Source organism: Phasianus colchicus, chromosome 15 (assembly GCF_987193195.1).
Source record: "Phasianus colchicus chromosome 15, bPhaCol1.hap1.1, whole genome shotgun sequence".
NCBI lineage: Eukaryota > Metazoa > Chordata > Aves > Galliformes > Phasianidae > Phasianus > Phasianus colchicus.
In genome coordinates, this window is record NC_143450.1 from 2,340,545 (window position 1) to 2,360,717 (window position 20,173).

General features: G+C 49.3%; 1 protein-coding gene across 5 annotated transcripts in view; it reads left to right on the forward strand.

The window, feature by feature from the left end:
* Positions 1 to 20,173, forward strand: part of LOC116231941 (protocadherin gamma-C5-like) — a 63,198-nt gene that overhangs the window by 10,371 nt on the left and 32,654 nt on the right. The window contains exon 1 of one of the 5 annotated variants that reach the window (XM_090150929.1): positions 4,714 to 6,970. The exons of 2 other annotated variants lie outside the window; for them this stretch is intronic. In XM_090150929.1, the coding sequence (XP_090007055.1) occupies positions 5,285 to 6,970 (1,686 nt within the window). In that variant the 5' untranslated portion in view covers positions 4,714 to 5,284. Of the gene's footprint in view, positions 1 to 4,713; positions 6,971 to 17,518; positions 19,600 to 20,173 lie in introns of those variants that run through there. 2 more of the 5 variants (XM_090150930.1, XM_090150931.1) reach the window with 2 other exon arrangements.

A 20,173-nucleotide genomic window follows, 5' to 3' on the forward strand; every position in this document is an offset into this window, starting at 1 on the left:
GTTGATTCTAAGTAGTAATTAGTTAGTGTGGTTTAGACAAGTGTATGGTTTGACTTCATAGCTGGTTCAATGCTCTGTGGTGGTAACAGTATAATCCTTATTTCCCGGTCTTTAGAGGCAACGTTATTTGCCTGGAAATGAATTGTTCACCAAAGTTGTTTGTGGAACAGCTCTTTAGAGCTAGAATGCCATATAATCCCAGTGTGAATTCTTGTTTATTCATCTCTATTATCCTCTATCCCTGTGATTTCCTTCACTGTGATTTTCATGTCTTCCGGCCTATACTACCTGGATGGATGTGGTTCATGTTTTCCATTTCTGGCCAGTGTTGTTATGCTTCAAAATGAGAGTGTTGTACTACAGGAAATTCTTCCATTGACAAGGTCTCAAGCTGTAGACAAGATTATATGAGGTAAAAAGAAGCAGGGGGTTAAAGATGATGTCTTATAGTTTCTCGGTAGTCTTAACTTCTAAAATAGTCCCACAGGTAGGGACTTCAACTTCTGTTTTCTTTCTTTCTGTGTGCTTCCAACCATGAGTTTGCTTTGTCTGCCACCTTACACGTTGCATTGTTGGCAGGGCTCATTGACTTCCCAGTCGCACATGTGCTGGGTGTCTCAGGTGTGTTGGTCTTGAAACAAAAGGTTAACGACCTTATATATGATTTCTGCTTTATGTTTAAACTCTTTCCAACTTCTGTGCATGATGATACGTTGATGGAAAAGATGTTCTTGTGTCAACCCCTGTCATGGTCTTTTTGCATATTGTAGGGAAATGGGCTGGGCTACTGGTCTTTGAAGGTGTTTGTTATCAACAAATATTGAAGAGAATCATAGGCATATTATTTGGGAATTGCTTGGGGATGCCAAGTATGAAGAAAATGTGGAGGAAAGAGGGTTGTTTGAATTCTGACTGCATAGGAATGGAGCAGACATTGCTAGAAGGCAATTGGAAGGTAAGTGCCATTTTGTGGGTCCATCACTTTAGCTTCATGTTGAATGACATTTGCCGTGACTGCACAGCACGATCTGAAGATTGGTAAGTAATTGCTTCACTTCTCAGTTTTGCCTTGTTTGTTGTCAAAGCTTAAACTAGTGGACAGTGTGGGAGGGAGCTCTCATTGCCCTGGATGACCTTACTTGTTTCCACCAGTCAGGAAAAGGACTTGGACATGCTAATGTTTTCTTCAACTGTAACTGAATGACATGCTCTTGCTAGCAGCTGACCGACTGCTTCATGTTGAATGTCTGTGTGGTGCAAGAAAAGGCAGTGAATGCAGAACAAGGATGGTGAGTGGCTGCATTTGAATGTGGCTGGATTTGAATGTAGACCACAGGGGGGTTGGCAGTGATATTGTGTGGCCAGCGGTTTGATTTCATAGTTGGTGCAAATAGCTGTAGTATGTATGAACCATTTTTTCCCAGTTTCAATGTCTTGCAGGGTAATGGTAATTGTCTGATGATAAAATTTGTCTCTGTGTTTGGAATGGTGATGCATATCTGGCAATGGCTTATTAATCTTGTTTGAAACGTCTTGTGTGTCCAGATGTCACATGATGCAGCGTTTCTTCATAGTTGAAATTTTGTTTATAGGTCTTCTTCCCAGGGTGGCTGTGTTCCCCATTTCTAATTTTCTGGACAGACCATTGTGCATTTGGAAATCATATGGCTGTACTGTCAAGCCTCCTGGCCTTCCCTGAGCAAGTGTCAACAAATACATACAAACAGAATGTTATGTGTGATGCTGGGTCTGAATCCCTTATGGTTTGGGTTGTATGAGGTAGGGTAGTCTGATTAAGTTGAGGCTGGACTTGATGATTTTGGAGGTCTTTTCCAACCTGAGCAATTCTGATTCTGTTTTCCTGAAACAATTTGAAGTAGTTCTCCTATTAACTCTTTTTCATAGTCGTGAGAAATGAGCAGAAGAGTTGGAAGCATTCTGAGAAGTGGTGAGTTTTTCCTAAATTGAAATCCTCCATCTTGTAGTTTACGGGAAGAGTTTAGGGTCCTATTTGCAGCTTCGAAACTGATTGGATTCCAGATGTTGTGGGGTTGAATTTTAGTGTCCACAGGGATGACCATTATATCTTCTTCAGGAGTTCCTCAGCCGTATTTCTCTTTGAATGCTTCTATGTGCTGCTTGACTGTTGATAGCATTTCTTGGACTTATGTCCGTGTAGATACGTTGAATTGCAAAAGGCAGCAAAAAATAGTATTGTATTTATTTTCTTTTCAGTAATGTGTTATCTGTTCACATTGTGCCACTAGCTGGGTATTTGGGGAGTCAGAGGTAGTGTAGAATGCCAGAGATGTGCGGGTAGCTCTTTGCTCTGTTCCTTTTTTTATGTCTCTGCTGCCAATGTAAACCTTAGAAGATTGGAGTGTCCGTTACATTTATGGAAATGAGGGATTCGTTTCCATACGTTGAATATGTAGAGCTGTCATCGATAAAACTTGTGTATATTTCTCTTCCAAAACAATGTCAGTGAATGAAATGCTCCTGGTGCTGTCTGACATAACAGTAGGAGTGTGGATACTGTCCATGGTGCTGACAGAGGCAGAGACTTCAGAGTGCAGTGGGTGGCAGGTTGGCTTCGAGTTTGGAAAATTGTTAAGAAGGCTCCGTCTGGCCTCTTGAAAGCAAACTTTCTTGTCTGGATTTCCCTTCACATGTGGTACCAATGCCTGCAACAATTTCTGCTATGATCCTGGTTTCTTTATCCTTAGAGACAGCATTGGTTCCCCCAGATTCAGGTACTTGACAAAGGCTGCGTACGTAGTGTAGGCCTGAAAAGTGACAGCGACTGAATGCAGCTGGAGGTACTGGCTTCTGTGATGCTGAAGGCAAAGAAGAGAAGAAGAGTTTTGTGGGGAAAGATGTTCCCTGAAAACATTGACCTAGGGCCATACCAGACCCCATATAGTACTGTCATATTACACCTACATGTACACCTGGCTGCATGTCTCTGATGGGTCTTGGTTTCCTTCAAACCCAGTGCCATGGTGTTTTCTTCCAGTTTATGAGTAGGTATCTTGTTAGAAATTGAAGTGAACTGAAAGGAAGGCCAGAGTTTTCTAGTGTTCCAGTCTCCAAGCATGTAGACATTTTAGAGGGAACTGACGGGTGCAGACTGCCCACACAAGGAATGACAGAAATTATTTCTCTATCACTTTGGTGTAGATGCTGACTTGTACATGTTTTAGTTTACCAAAGGCTAGAGATTATTCTTGCAACAAAGACATAGAGATCACAGGCAATCCTTGAAATAGGATGACTGATGGGTCAGCAGTGCATTTGCCTGTACCAAGTTTTACTTGCTAATACTGTGCCCAGGTTAGTGCCTATATCACTAGATCCCTTTCATTCGATGTCATGGCATTGAAGAAGGACAGCCCTGTTTTTACAAGCCTTCAACCAGTACCACTGAATGTAATATCATGATGTACAAAGATGCAACTAGAGTTTTCATTGACTTCAGGTGCTCACTTTAAGGCAAAGATGTGTCAGTGAAACTACACACTGCATCAGTGTGCCTTACAAGGTGTTTCTTGATAATTAGAATTGAAAACACTTGAAATGGCACAGTCTGCCTTCTCAGTGGGCTCAGGGGTCCCCCTGGCTCCTTGTCTAACCCAACAATGGGAAAGTACATGGGTTGGGAACTCATCTGCATGATGCATTGGAAAATAAGCTTGGCGCATACCCTTTATGATGTATCATGGATACAGTTTATTGGAACAGTTTATTGTAGACCGTTGACACTGGAAGAACAAGAGAAATCACCAGTGAATGTAGCAACGAGTTGATATTGCAGTGCTGGAGAACCCAAAAAATAATTGGAGAATGATTGTAAGAATAATCTATGGAGTATGTGATGCAGAGGGTGCTTCTGCAAAAACTAGATAATGCTCAGAAGTATTTAGAACTGGAATTGAAAATAACAATCCTGCTTTCTGTGTGTTAGAAATAACAGATCAAGATGATCACCTTTCCATGTCCATTATCACGATGGCCTTGAAGAAAGAAATAACTGTTTTGTCCCCTCAACCGAGGACCAATGAAGATGCAGCTTGAACTGCCAGTGACTTCCAAGTGCTTTGGAAAAGGGCTTCTTAAAGCTGAGTTGTGTCAAGTCAGTTTTACCCTGCAGCAGTGCCCCCAGTTTGTTTCACTACATGTAGAAGAAGAAATACCACGTAGAGCCAAGCTATCGGCTTGCAGGGAAAGGTTACTGGAGAACACAGCAATACTCTACCCATTGTTCAATCAAGTGGTAGCAGAAAATCAGCAAGCGTTGAATATGCCCATCACCTCTGATCTACCTGTGGCACGCTGGCTAGTCGAGAAGAAGTTACAAACTGATGTGGAGAACTTGTGGCCAATCGCAGAATTGATGGGGTGGGCAGAGGAGAGCTGCTGGCTCCTGCACTGTGACAGGGAGGAATCGTATGGTTTGGGAACTCCACTTTCAGTTGAATTCTGCTATAAGCACAACACATGAAATCCCTTCCCTGTGTAAGATGGAGAAAGTGTGACGGTTTCATAAAGCCAGTTGAAATGGAAACAAAAGACATCAGGAATGTATGCAGTACTGAGATTATAAAAGACACAAGGAAAACTTAGGAATATTACATTCGTGAGTGACTGAAGAAGAATCTCTGGACATCGGAAGGAGGAGTGCCCTTGTGCAAAAAGGAGATAAGACTGAAATGTGTAAAGAGATGGAATATATCACAAAGATTCACCCTAGCCTAAAAAATAACGGGATGAAGAGGAAATCTCTGCTGCTGTAGGCAGCGAGCAGTGTGAACAAGACCTATGTCGTCTCAACCCAGTCGAGAAGGACCGAGTGAAAAGGAAAGCAAAAGGCTGTTACCGAAGTGATGAAGGAGTGCATCGTGCAGCGGTTGGGCTGTGGCGGCGGTTCCCGCGGCAGAGGCAGCGGCGGCGGTCGGTGGAGCCGTGCGTGCAGTGCCGGGCGTTGGCTGCGGGCGCCGCTGTTCACCGCGGAGGAGAGGAAGGAGCGGAGCGCTGCAGGCAGCCCCGCCCGCTGCGGCCCGGCTCGCTCGCTCGCTCTGTCTCTGTGTCGGCGTCCGGGCGGGCTGCGAGCGGCCCCGCGGTGCGGAGCGGTGCTGCAGCGAGGCGGAGGGGCGGCGGGAGAGGTCAGCAGCGGACGCCGAGACGGAGCCGGAGAAGAAGCGGAAAGAGAGAAGAGGAAGCAGAGCTCGGAGTGGGAGCGGCGCGGAAGCGGCGACCGTGAGGTGGCGGCGGAGCAGTGCAGGAGATGCGCTTGGCGATAGAAGGGCGCTGGGGCCGGAGGCAGCGGGCGCTGCTGTGCTGCGTGTTGTTGGCGGCGTGGGAGGCGGCGTGGGGGCAGCTGCGCTACTCGGTGCCCGAGGAGCTGCCCAAGGGCTCGTTCGTGGGCGACGTGGCCAAGGACCTGGCGCTGGAGCTGGCGGCGCTGGGCGCCCGCGGCGCCCGAGTGGTGTCCCAAGGCAGAGAGCAGTATTTCGCTCTGCATGCGAGCAGCGGCCACTTAGTGACGGCCGAGAGGATCGACAGGGAGCAGCTGTGCGAGAGCGAACCACAATGCGTGCTGCGCTGTGAGCTGATCGTGGAGGGCGAGATGAAGGTTTATGCAATCGAAGTAGAAATGATGGACATCAACGACAATGCGCCCGTTTTTAAGGAGTTCGAGATAGAGGAGAAAATAAGTGAAATGACAGCTCCGGGGGCACGATTTCCACTGCCCGAGGCTCACGACCCGGACGTGGGTGTGAATTCCCTGCAGAACTACGCGCTGAGCGGCGACGAGCATTTCTCGCTGTCGGTGCAGGCGGGAGCCGACGGCGAGAAGCGTCCCGAGCTGGTGCTGGCCAAGGCGCTGGACCGGGAGGAGGCGGCGTTTCACGAGCTGCTGCTGAGGGCGAGCGACGGCGGCGAGCCGGCGCGGACGGGCACGGCGCGCATCCGCGTGGCTGTGCTGGACGCCAACGACAACGCGCCCGCGTTCAGCCAGGCGGTGTACACGGTGCGAGTGCCCGAGGACGTGCCCGTGGGCTCCACGCTGCTCAGCGTCACCGCCACCGATCCCGACGAAGGAACCAATGGCGAATTGCAGTATTCATTTCCAGAGATTTCCGAGAAAGCTGCAAAGATATTCCATCTTGAGCCTGACACGGGTGCCATCAGACTACTGAGGAACCTGGACTTCGAGGAAGCTGAGTTCTACGAAATGAAAGTGAGGGCAAGGGACGGCGGTGGCCTTTCTGACACGGCGAAGGTGTCGATCTCGGTGACGGACGTGAACGACAACGCGCCCGAGATTTCGGTGCGGTCGGCGCTGAGCGAGATCTCGGAGGACGCGGCGCCGGGGACGGTGGTGGCCCTGCTGCACGTGCAGGACCGCGACTCGGGCGCGAACGGGGAGGTGCGGTGCAGCCTGGGCGAGAGCGTCCCGTTCCGCCTGGAGCGGGCGCTGGACGACTACTACAGCGTGGTGACGGCGCGGGAGCTGGACCGCGAGCGGGCGTCGGAGTACAACGTGACGGTGCGGGCGGCGGACGGCGGGTCGCCGGCGCTGCGGAGCGGCGCGGTGCTGGCGCTGCGGGTGCTGGACGTGAACGACAACGCGCCGGTGTTCGCGGAGGCGCGCTACAGCGCCCGGCTGGCGGAGAACAACGCCGAGGGCGCGCTGGTGCTGACGGTGCGCGCGTGGGACGCGGACTGGGGGCAGAACGCGCGCGTGCGCTACCGGCTGCGGGAGGGGCGGCTGCGGGGCGCGCCGCTGTCGTCCTACGTGTCGGTGCAGGCGGAGACGGGCGCGCTGTACGCGCTGCGCTCGTTCGACTACGAGGAGGTGCGCGAGGTGGAGCTGTGGGTGCGGGCGGAGGACGGCGGCGCGCCGCCGCTCAGCAGCAACGTGTCGGTGCGGCTGCTGATCGCGGACGAGAACGACAACGCGCCGCAGGTGCTGTACCCGCCGGCGGCGGCGCCGGGTTCGGGTTCGGGTCCGGGCTCGGGGTCCGTCGCGGGCGCGTGGAGCTGGGCGGGCGTGGAGCTGGCGCCGCGCTCGGCGGAGCCCGGCGCGCTGGTGGCCAAGGTGGTGGCGGTGGACGCGGACGCGGGGCAGAACGCGTGGCTGTCGTACGAGCTGGCCAAGGCGACGGAGCCGGGGCTGTTCCGCGTGGGGCTGCACAGCGGCGAGGTGCGCACGGCGCGCTCGCCGCTGGCCCGCGACGCGGCGCGGCACAGCCTGGTGGTGGTGGTGAAGGACCGGGGCCGGCCGGCGCTGTCGGCCACGGCCACGCTGACGGTGGTGCTGGCCGAGAGCGTGGCCGAGCTGCTGTCGGAGCTGGGCAGCGCGGCGGCGCCGGCCGAGCCCGCCGGCAGCCTGACGCGCTGGCTGGTGCTGGCCGTGGCGGCCGTGTCGTGCCTCTTCGTCGCCTTGCTGCTGCTGCTGCTGGCGCTGCGCCTGCGCCGCTGGCGCCTCTCGCGGCCGCCTCCGGCGCCTTCGGCCGTGGGCGCCTGGCGCGGCGTGCCGGCCTCGCACTTCGTGGGCATCGACGGCGTCCGCGCCTTCCTGCGCTCCTACTCGCACGACGTGTCGCTCACCGCCGACTCGCGCAAGAGCCAGCCGCGCTGCGCGGGCGGCAGCAGCTGCGACACGCTCCCGGCCCGGCCGCCGCCCGACGAGGCCGCGCCGCTGCGCGGGGAAGACGCTGCCGCGCACCGCGCCGCCGAGCCCGACGCCCTCACGGTGAGTGCTGCGACCGCGGCGCCTCCCGACTCCCTCCCTGCTTCCATCCTTCGTGTCTCGCTCGGGTCTTTCACTCTCTGCCGTATCACGTTTCCCTTCCCCGCTCCAGTCGCCCGTTGGTTGTGTGGCTTTCGGCTGTAGAAGTCTTGTCCTCGTATTCTTAAATTCAGCAGTCTATTTCTCCTGCCGTCCCCAGTACACCCGTAGATTTTTTTCTTTCTCTGCCTGAAGAACGACTTTATTCTTATGTGTAATTCGGTATGATTATACACTTCCCATTTCTAGCAGTGCTTTTGATCGTCGGTGTTTGTACTGAATTGACTGTGCAAATTCTCCTTTGGCAGTATCAGTTGGCCTGTTTTCACAGTCAAACACAGTCTTTAGGGCTGGTAGTGTTTGTCAGTTGCTTTGGGATGCCGTGTGTGAATGGGGGGATGTGTTTTGCTGTTTCTCAGTCTTTTATCAATACCCTGATGAGCTGATAACAGTAGATCTGGGCGTATCTTTCTAGCTCTTTCTGTGGCATCTGCCATGTTAGGGTTTTATCTCTTTAATGTCCAGTTTCATCATGTTTGGATAGATCCAAGAGGTATGTCTCTACAGCGACAGTGCTGTTCACTGCTTTGGTAGATTCACAATTATTGTGTTGTTTCTTTTCAAATGCTAAAGGCAGATCTCAGTAGCGTTGATAGTACATTCAAGACTGGAATATGATTTACAAATGTCCAGTGGGGGAGCTGTTTGCATTCTTGCTTGAATGTTTAAAGCTGTCAGTAGGAAGAATTTTATATTCTTAGGTTTCTGTTAACTACTGCTGAATGAAGTGTTGTTCAGGATCAACTTAGTGCCAAATGCTGTTAGAGTTGGTCATGCAATTGAATTCTGTGAGTGTTGAGAGAAGAAGGTGAGATGCTGGTGTTGAATCTAAGAAGTAGTTATTTAGCTTTCTTTTGAGGTGGGTACATTTTGATTGCTTCACCAAAATTGTGTGTGGAACAATTCTGTAGAGCTAGAATGGCATATAATGGCAGTGTGAAACCTCATTTATCCTTCCCTAGTATCCTGTGTCCATGTGATATACATTTTCTTCACTGTGATTTTCATGTCTTCAGGCTTGTACTTCCTGGATGGTTGTGGTTCATGATTTCTATTTGTGGCCAGTGCTCTTATGCTGTGAAATGAGACGCCCTCTCTGTGAATGCTGCAACTGTGGCGGCTCCCAACTCCCTCCCTCCCCGCTTGCCTCTCGTGTCTTTGACTCTCCTTGTTTTCACATTTCCCCTTTCCCTCTTTCAGTCAGTTTGGTGTTAACACCCCTTATTTTCAGAGTGTTGTTTTGCTTTCCACTGTGCGCCTTTAGAGATGATGTGATACTTCAAAGTGTGTGGAGATGTTTTTATTGCCATGTGAGATGTGTTTGCACTTTCACTGTTGCCTTATAGTTCGTTCTGTATCCTTGTACGCTGTCACCTGCAGCATCAAGTGCTGTGCTCCTGTTAACGAATGAAAATCCATGACAGTGCTATGTGAAGAATACATATTCATGTATTTCTCTGATTTCACCTCATCTCTCAGCACTTCTCTCCTTCCTTCTTTTTTCCCTCTCAGCTCTTTCTCCCTGTGGAGTTTTCTGTCCTCGGGAGTCAGAGCTCTGTCTCACAGCGGGTTGTGTGTGGATGCCCTTTGCTGAGGGGAGGCAAACACAGGCTCTGTTGTCAGCATTGATGTTGGGGTAGAATTTGAGAGGTGTGAGTGTGCTTTTGGCTACATTTTGCTCTGCCGAGGCTTTCTGTCTTTCATTCTTTTTGTTATACATCTTTTCACCTGCCACATAGAACTCGTGTTCTTCTGTTGACATGAGAGGTTCTGAATAATACTTTTAATGGTTTTCAGGGTCTGCTGTTTTCCTGATAGCCTGTGTGCTTATTGAGTCGTGTGAGATTGTCCTTGTTGGGGAAATGTTGCTCAAATAGACTTTCTCAGATATCTTTATCCCAAAAAGAAACAGAGGAGAGCCTTTAGCTTTCTTTATCCAGTGAAAAGAAGAGTGTACTGGGGCATAACTCTGTGTTGCTCTCTAAGTACCAGACTTTGCAGGTTCCTTTTTATCCTAACTTCCCAATCACACTTCCCTTCCTCCTTTCCTTATTGGCTGAAATACTCAGAGGATTAGAGGAACTTCTCTGTTCCTCTAACGCATGTTCTCTACTGTATGTGTCCTATGAAGCTTGTGCTTTAAGTACACAGTTGATAAGTTTATGTTGTCTATAGACCTTTGTAACTAAAACCTTACTTGCTGAGAGTGTACATGCCAAGTGGAAATGAATTGGCACCTGTTTGCACAATAACTTTTGGGCAAGGGCATCTCGTTCGTGAGCCTCTGCATGAATGATTTTATTTGCATAGCATCTTCAGGATTGTTTTATCTCAGTCCTGAAACAACATCTTAATGACTGTGTAAAACTTAAGATGCACCTCCTTTACCCTTGTCACAATGTTTATGTTTCTACACCATGATGTGTTTTGAACAAGACGTCTTTCTGTCCATCCATTCTCAGGTTTATATGCATGTCTTAGATAAATGAGCTGGTCATTTGGTCCTTTCACAATGTCCACAATGATTCCCAGCCTTTTCTCTTTGACCTCAATCAAGGTGGGAGTTGGCTCTGCCTTTGCTAGCAGCCATATGCTATAGTAGCAACAGCCATGTTGCCGAATCCAGACATCTTTTTCTGCATAGTCTTCTAGAGATAGAAGATATGGAGGTTCTTATGTTCACAGTGGTTTCATTTTACAATTATAGAAGCTAAGTGTTATTAATGAGTTTATCACAGTTGTTGTATTGTCTTCACCTTTTGAATTTGTCCAAATTATTCTGTGTATTCTTTGCCATCTACAGCTCATTCCTTCTCCTCGACAGCTCTGTCCACAGCACCATGTGATTGGAGTTACTCTTTGGGTGGGAATATAGGATCAATAGAGTTGTCATTTAAAGGGCTGGTTAGTTGAGATGCTTTTTGCAAGTCACACCTTTGGTTACTGAGTTATCAATTTGCGAAAGCATGAAATTTGAGCAAGGGGATGCTCTACTTTTGGTGCTGATACAGGCTTTGATCCAAGCCACCTTTCCTTTACTATCTGAGATTGCATTATGTTAGCAGCATTACCACTGGCGTTGTCTGATCTCTTTTCTCATTTTCTAATACTTGGATATATGAAATAATAACCTTGTGTCGTGATGACAGGGTAGGTATGATGGAGTTCAATCTACTTTTATTTTACATGTGCAGATTATAGATATCTTATTTCTTTCTTTTCTGTGCTTTTGTTTCTTCATTTCAAGCTTTATGTTGTTTCAGTATATGTCTTGAAGAATTGATACTGGGGCTTCCATGTGGCTGATATCTTTCCAAGTCTGGGTGTTATCAGGGCTTTGACTCTCACAGTGCCTTTCCACTCCTCACTTTTCTTCCCTAATTCACACAGGATTTTGCTCCCAGTTCACACATAGTGAGTTAGAGACGTTTCAGGTGGGTTGGAACTGCAAAGCTGCAAAACTGAAATGTTTTTACTGTGAACAGTGAAGTGTTTGTGCTTTGGCTGCCACCTTACAGCTTGTTCCATGCCCTTATCCACCCCCATCTACAGCAGCAAATGAACCACCTCACTCATTGGATGGGAATGTAAGAATACTGGTTGTTATCTTTAAGAGTTCATTAGTTGAAACAGTTTTCATGAGTCTGGTTTTGATACAGTGAATGTTGATCCAAACTTTCTTTATTTTCCTGTTGGAGGTAACAGTTGAATTTTATTATCAGCGTTACTGTTGCTCTTCTACATTCATTGTTTCTTAAGTGTTGGATAGATGAAAGATCTCTGTAAAGACAGTGAACATAAAGGAGTTTGCTTTACCTCTATCTGTATATTTGTATATGTATAGACCATAAGAGTCTGTTTCTTTCTGATAGCCTCTGAAGATTGGAAGATCTCTTAAGACTGTAGGATTGCCCCTTAATGATTCTGTGTAATGTAGCTGCTTCTCCTTTTTTCTCTTCAGAAGGTTTCTGATGATGCATCATGACGTGTTAAGCAAGGAAATGTCTTTCTATCCTTCTGTGCTTTGATTTTTATGCAAGAGTTCAAGAAATAGGCTAGGCAGCTGCTCCTTTGGTGATGCCTGCCTGTTATGAAGGTGAAATGCAGTCGTCTTCAATCATAACAGCTGTGTCTGTGAATGGCTTTGGTGTGATGTGTGGGAAAGGCTTGTGGAGGAAAAAGAGGACGTGGTTTACTGATCCCTAGTCTTTTACATGTGACCTATGAAAATGGGGGTGTCTTTGCTAACAGAAGCATTCTGTAGCAACAGCTGTTTTACAGGTTCTTCCCCTCAGTTTCTTGTTGCATAATGTCTGGACAGATCTAAAGGGGATGTTTCTTCAGTAATAATAATGTCCACCACTGCTGTAGGTTTTGGCTTGTTCATTTCCAAGGTCTGAAAGTGGACCTCAGCGTGGCTGAAAACCCCTTAAAGATTGTAATATCACTTACGTGTGTGAAAAAGAGGGAGCCATTTCCACACATGCCTTGAATGTTTACAGCTGTCAAGCAACACTTTGCTATCGTTATCTTCCAGTGAAATGTCACTGAATGAAATGCTCTTGCTGGTGGCTGACATAAGAGCCAAATGCTGCATAGTTTTGATGGTGAAAGCAAAGGCTGTGCATCCTGAGTAGAGAGTGAAATGCTGTTGTAGAGCCTGGGAAATGGCTGGGTCAGTGTGGTTTTGTCAGGGCAATTGTTTAATTTATACCTGTGTCAGTATGCAGTAGCACTGGTGCCCTGTTATTAGCGGCAATCTGAGTCCTCTGAGAATGAAGCTTTTGCACAAAACCCTGTATGTGGAAAGATGCTTTGTAGGTAGAATGGTTTGTGATTCCTGTGTGAAACTTCACTTATCCATCCTTGTAATCTTGTGATGAAGTTTCTTCATATTCATCTTTACATATACAGGCATTTACTTCATGCAAAGTTGTCCCATTTATGGACACTCTTTTACATTTGGAAGTGAAGTATTGTATGGTTGGAAACTGCTTGACTAGATCTCATTCAGCTGATGACAGAATTTTGTAAATGTGGAAAAAAGAAAGGTCAAGGTCAAAGGGAATGACTCAGTTTCTCAGAAGCATTTACTTCAGAAAGAGGCCCTTGGTAAGGAGCTTAACTTGCAGTTCCTTTACTTCTGTGTGCCTTACACTTTGCATTGCTGGCAGGGTTGGATATGTCGCAGTAGCACATGCATTTGATGTGTAGTATGAGATTTAACAGAACATTAATGACCCCGTGTTTATATTTTGCAGTTTTGTCTTTGTTGTTCTCAGTGTCTAAACTGGGTCTCAGAGTAGCAGAGAAGACTGTAATGTATGTTCTTAGTTGTAGGACTGATGGAGCTGTTTCCATCGATGTTTTTCATTTTCTTTTCTCATTTCACTATAAAGTTGCGGCAGAAGAAAGAGTTTAAATTTCCTTTACTTTGATTTTATCCTCATAGACCATAGGTGTCCCAGCTCCTTTTGACTTTTTTTTTCTTTTTAAGTTATGTGCATCTAGTTTCATAACCTGAAAGTGATTCATTAGGTTTCATGTTGTTGTTGCCATTTATGTTTTCAAGAAGTAATGCTGAGGTCTCTATGTGATCCTCAAAGACAGGAAGTTCTCTTGTAACTGTAGGACTGGGTGAGCAGTGTGCATACCTACCTTGACTATTTTCAGTTGTGAATACTTCTATGTGCTTATGTTTCTAAGGAAACAGCACTGAATGAAGTGCTCTTGCTGTGATGAATGGTCAGAAGTTGGATAGTGACTGAATGCTCAACAAGGAGGGCTGGAGGCTGGTGTTGAACTTGGAGAACAGGTTGGATGATATGGTTTGGGCTGGGCAATGGTTTGATTTCATACTTAAATGTTGACCAACCAAGGGTGGAGCTGGATGTATCTCTGGTAACAAACACATGTATTTGTTATAGCAGCAGCCATGTTGCAGGTTCACCAGTTTCATTTATTTCTTGGAGTCCTTGGACATATACATGACTGATGGCTTAAGAGTTATAGGGCATTTGAAAGAGTTTGTTGTGGTTAATTTTTAATGCATAACAGCTAGGCGTTAACCTTCAATTTATCATAGATATTAGATCAAATTTTCCTTTTCGTCTTGTCCAAAATTCCTTGGCTACCTCTGGCTATGGTCTATGTTTTGAGTTCTTGGTGGTTCCTCTTGTGCCTTGGCTGTCTACTAGCAATCTTTACTACACTTATATGTACATAGTGATGTAACTTGGAAATGAAACTGATTCCTTCATGTATGTTGGATTAAGGATGTTCATTGTTTATTGTCAAGGTCTAAAGATGGTCCTCAATGTGGCTGATAACTCTTCAGAGCTTAGAAGATCTGTTGTAACTGGAGGTCTTGGGGAGGACTTCTGCAGAAATATATGCCTTGAATGTTGTTTACAGCTGTCAAAACAGACTTTTATATACTTGATAGACTTTGATATACTTCAATATACTCTGATATACTTGAGTTTCCTAAAACGTCACTAGATGTTCATGCTGAGTGATGACATACGACCAAAAGATATCTGTGGCCAAAAGTTGTCCATTGTGTCAATTATGTGAATACAGAGAAATGAGGGTGCGCATCTGGCTTTGAATCTGAAAAATATGTGGGTCTACAAGAGGATTGTTTGAATAATGGTTTAATTTGATCTGAACAAGGCCTGTCCTGTTCAGACTGTTATCTTCATTTCTCTGACCTGAAGGAAATGCTAATAAGTTACTGGTGTTAAAAACTGCGTGTAGAATGATGCTATCAATGCCTTAAAATTCCATCATGGAATCTCATTCATTTAGCTGTTTCTCCATGTAACATTGTGGCATAGAGCTTCTCTATAGTCAGAATTAAGTTTCCAGGTCTTTCTTTTCCCAGGTGGGTTGTGCTTTATATTCCCATTTCTGGACGGTGCTTTTGCATTTTCAACTGCTTGTGTCATTTTGCTATCCTTACTTCCCTTCACGAGGCCTTGAGAATCTGAAGACAGAATCTTATGTTAAGAAAATGAAGCAGAAATTCAAACTGAATCCCTCATTTTTTCTCATGAAATTCATCTTGAGAAAGCATCCCATGTTAATTCCTTTACATTCTAAGAGATGAGCAGGACACATACTAAAGAAATTGATGAGAGCCAATGAATTTTGTTAAAACGATGTCCCTTGCTATATAGTGCAGAGAAAGCCTTTAGGACTTTGCTTGCAGCTGGAGACCTCAGTAACTTCCAGGTGTTGAGTTTCAAGTGTCTGAATTAAAACCATGTTTGTGGGACGATGATGCAAGGGTTGCTTCCTTCATTTAACTGTCATTGTTTAGGATGAATGCAAGCCAGTATTTGAAATGAATAGGAAGATGTTTGTGTTGGTGCCTGCTTTGGGAAGCTCTTCTACTAGGCTCTTGGGTGAATGTTCTGCACACAGTGTGTTCCTCAGCCAGTTGACCCAGTTTCAAGCGCTGAGTGGAGGAAGAGGGTGGAAGAGTGAGATTACTTGTTGGTAAATGTGTAAATCTATGATACTTGTTGTTGCATTTGGGTGCGCTGTCTGACCTTGGTGGTGACTTACCATTGAGCTCTTCCAAATATACTTACCTGTACCATGGGTAGATTTGAAAAACTGTATATTTAAAGACTAAATCTGTGGTTGTAGATCCTATAAGCCCTTTTTTAGGCCTTGAAAGTAGTGCAAGTGTTAGGAATCAAGTCACATGATTTCGTATTTCACTCAGATGTCTTGATTGAAAATTAGCTCGTGGAGAACATTTTGATTTGCAAACATTACAAACTTTTGGGGATTCCTTTGCACATCTCTCCCATTTTCCTCAGTTCCCACATCCTCAGGGAGCAGTCAGGAATGGCATCCAAAAAGCCAGAGGTTTGCTGTATACTTTATTAATAGGGCTGTTTCCTCATATCAGAATAGTCCAGCAATGGGTTAGACCTTTGGTGGGGTCTAAACCCCTGAGCTATGAAGCAGCATGGTATAATTTGTTTGCATGACTGTGTTGGAGAGAAATATGAGATTCAGGAGTGGAAAAGCTGCAGAGTATTGTCAGTTTCCTCTGAGCAGTGTTAGACTGAGTGGCAAAGCATGATGAGATACTCTTACAATAAAATGTTCATCATCTGCACTTCCACTGCCGCCTTACAGCTCATTCCGTACCCTTGTCTCCTCCTTCATGTAGTAGCATGAGATCTGTTGATCGTAAGGACTGAAAATTGATGCTGGTGGTGGATGAGGTCTGCAGTAGCACTCATTATGGGTTAGAAAGTTTTCTTTTCAATTCTGTTCTCATTACCAGGCAGCAAGCTGATCTTACGGTCTTATGACCTCTGAATGCAATGGTGGAAATGGGCTTGCTGGCAGGATAAACCCACCTATACATTACCTTGGTGCAAATTCAGTCTGCCAGGGATCTTTGTGTGTGTGTCTCTCCAAAGCGAGCAGATTGTGGCTATTTCTTCTTGAAAATGGTCCTGTTTGTGAGAAAGTTACAGTGTCATTGTGACTGTTCTGTGAAAGGAGGATTGCTGTGCAGTTTCCTGGTGAGAGCTCCAGAGGAATGAACTTGTGAAGGAGAAACGGAGTATTGCAGTTCATATATTTGCATATTGTAAGGGAATGGTGAGGACTGCTTCCTTGTAAGATACGGATCAGGAAATGAAGAATCACTGGAACCTGTGAATGAGGCCCGTGGTCAATGATGGAATCATCTTTCAGAGCAATCAGAGTGCAAGGAAAATCCTCTGTGTTTGTAATTTCCAAACTCACTGTCTGTCTAAAGCTTGTACTAATTCATATGACCATATAATATCCGTAGTCATTAACCGATGCTTGTTGGTTTTCAGAGTTTTCCATTCCATAATTTCATTTGACCTCTTCTGCGAGATGATGCTATTACAGAAATAGGTACCAAGGAAGATAAAATGCTTCTTCTTCTTCTTTTTTTTTTTTTCATAAACAATGCCTTCAAGGGAGTTCTATGTTTTCTATTTTCAGAGCATCCCACTCCTGGCATGTGAATTATGTCTCACAGTTCTGGTGTCACTGATAAGCATTCTTCTCTAGAGTTGCTCCGCTTCAAAGCCTTTCTGAGCTCCCATCTTGTGCTTTTTTTGTCATCTTCTTACCTATGAGATACCAGCTGTGCTTGAAAGCTGGCTGATGTGTTGCATATGCCTCAGGCATTATCATAGGTAACACAGTTTCTTCTCTTTACAATTCTCAAAACAGCATGCTGGTAATGGAAGTGCCCCAGGGACAGCAGGCATGTGGGTATATTTTCACTGTTCCTACATCAACTTGCTTACCTTTCACGTTAAGAAAAGCAGTTTTGAAGAGCAGATGGAGCAGGGCTGTGTTCAGCCTATTACAGGGAGCTGTGCTGGTCTCCCTGGCTTGTAGAAGTGGAAGCATGCACTGATATTGCTGTCGTAATGAGTGAAGCTTGCTGTGTTCTCCCAGAGTTTCAGCTACTCTGAGATATGACATGAAAGAGGAGCTCCTCAAAGACAGTGATGTTCAAGCTGGATCGGGTGCTCTCTTCCTACAACAGCTTTTCTTCGGAAGTACTTTGTTACCATTGCTGGTTATAGCTCATAGAAACAAAATGAAAGAGCTGGTCCGCAAGCACTCGCAGAAGCTCCGGGAAGATGTCGGCTAATTCCTGTGCAGTGTATCTGTTCTTACCTGTGCTTACCTGTGCTTACCTGTGCTTACCTGTGCTCTGATGCGCAGCGTTTGTCCAGTAACGCGTTCCCCCGCCGGACGCTCCGCTTCCACGGCTGTCCGCTTCGCCTCTCCCGGTGCCCGCGGAGGAACAGCGCTGCCGCCTGGCGGTCAACTGCCGTCAGCGCGGGGAGCGGAGCCTCGGACGGCTGCGGTGGCACCGCGGGGCCTCCGGGTGCCGCTGTTGGCCGCCGCCGCCGCTTCCCGTCCCCGCCGGCTGCTCGCTCGCACGGCTCATCTCACAGCGGGCAGCAGAGAAGCGGCGGCCGAGCCGGAGCCCACATCGCTGCGTTCCGGCCGCATCGGAGCTCGGGACGGACGGCACTCGGCTGGAAGCGCTGCGGGAGGAGGAAGAAGAGAAGCGAGCGCTGCTTCCAATGGCGGACGGGCGGCGAAGGAGCCGCTGGAGAGCGGGAGAGGGGCTGCTGCCCGCTTTGCTGCTGCTCTGCTGTTGCTGCCGGGCGGCGCCGGAGCGGCTCCGCTACGCTATTCCCGAGGAGCTGAGCAGAGGCTCGCTGGTGGGGCCGCTGGCGCGGGACCTGGGGCTGAGCCCGGCCGAGCTGCCGGCGCGTCAGCTGCGGCTCAGCTCGGAAAAGCGCTACTTCGCCGTGAGCGGGGAGAACGGGAACCTGTACGTGAGCGAGAGGCTGGACCGGGAGGAGCTGTGCGGCGAGTCGGCGTCCTGTGCCGTCAGCTTCGAGGCGGTGGTGCAGAACCCGCTCAACGTCTTCCATGTCGAAGTGGCCATCCACGACGTTAACGACAACGCTCCGCGCTTCATGCGAGACAGCATCCAGCTGGAGATCAACGAGTTAACTCCTCCCGGTGCCCGTTTTGCCGTAGGGGTCGCCGAAGATCCGGACGTGGGCTCGAACTCGCTTCAGGGCTATGAGCTGGAGGACAACGAGTACTTTGCGCTGGAGGTGAAGCAGAGCGAGGAAGGCAGCAAGTTTGCGGAGCTGGTGCTGCGCCACGCTCTGGACCGAGAGCGTGAGCAAAGCCTGCGCCTGGTGCTGACGGCACTGGACGGCGGCGATCCTCCCCGCAGCGGCACCGCCCAGCTCCTCATCAACGTCACCGACGCCAACGACAACGCTCCTGTGTTCTCGCAGGAGCGGTACCGGGTGAGCCTGCGCGAGGACACGCCGCCGGGATCCGTGGTGCTGAATGTCTCGGCTTCTGACGGCGATGAGGGCACCAACGCCCGCATCACGTACGGCTTCGGGGAAATGCCGTCCAAAGTGCTGCAGAAGTTCGCGGTGAACGCCGAGAACGGGACGGTAACACTGCGGGAGGCGCTGGATTTCGAGGACACGCGGGGCTACACAGTGCTTGTGGAGGCGCGGGACGGGGGCGGACTGGTGTCTCATTGCAAGGTGCAGCTGGAGGTGCTGGACGTGAACGACAACGCGCCCGAGGTGACGCTGACGTCGGTGTCGAGCCCGGTGCCCGAGGACGCGCCGCCCGGCACCGTCGTGGCACTGCTGAAAGTGCGAGACCGAGATTCCGGGGAGAACGGGCGGGTGCGGTGCGAGCTGTCGGGAGAGGCGCCGCTGCAGGTCGTGGCATCGTCGGGCGGCTCCTACAAAGTGGTGACGGCGGGCGCGCTGGACCGGGAGCGGGCGTCCGAGCATCGGGTGACGGTGATCGCCACGGACGGGGGCAGCCCGGCGCTGTCGAGCCGCGCGGATCTGGTGCTGGAGGTGTCGGACGTGAACGACAACGCGCCGGTGTTCGAGGAGGCCGCCTACAGCGCCTACGTGCCCGAGAACAACGCGGCGGGAGAGGCGGTGCTGCGCGTGAGCGCGCGGGACGCGGACGCGGGCGCCAACGGGCGCGTGAGCTACGCGCTGGCGGGCGGCGGCGCGGACGCGGCGTTCGTGTCGGTGCGGGCGGAGACGGGCGAGCTGTACGCGCAGCGCTCCTTCGACTACGAGCGGTGCCGCGAGTTCGCCGTGGAGGTGCGGGCGCGGGACGGCGGGACGCCGGCGCGCAGCGCGACGGCGACGGTGCGCGTCTTCGTGCTGGACCGCAACGACAACGCGCCGCGGGTGCTGTGGCCGGCGGCGGTCGGGGCGGAGGGCGGCGGCGCGGGCGCGGGGCCGTTCGAGGTGGTGCCGCGCTCGGCCGAGGCCGGCTACCTGGTGGCCAAGGTGGTGGCGGTGGACGCGGACGCGGGGCGCAACGCGTGGCTGTCCTACGAGCTGCTGCGGGCGCCGGAGCCGGCGCTGTTCCGCGTGGAGGCGCGCAGCGGCGAGGTGCGCACGGCGCGGGCCGTGTCGGAGCGGGACGCGGCCAAGCAGCGGCTGGTAGCCGTGGTGAAGGACCACGGGCAGCCGGCGCTGTCGGCCACGGCCACGCTGCACGTGGTGCTGGCCGAGAGCGTGCGGGACGCGCTGCCGGAGCTGAGCGAGCAGAACGCTGAATCCGAGTTGGCTTCTGATCTAAACCTCATTCTCGTAGTAGCTCTCGCTTTGGTGTCCTCGCTATTCGTTTTCACGGTCATTTTGGTCGTGTTCTTTAAATGCCGACGGGCCAGGAGACCACCCATCTTTCTAACTTCTGATAAGGAACTCTACTCCA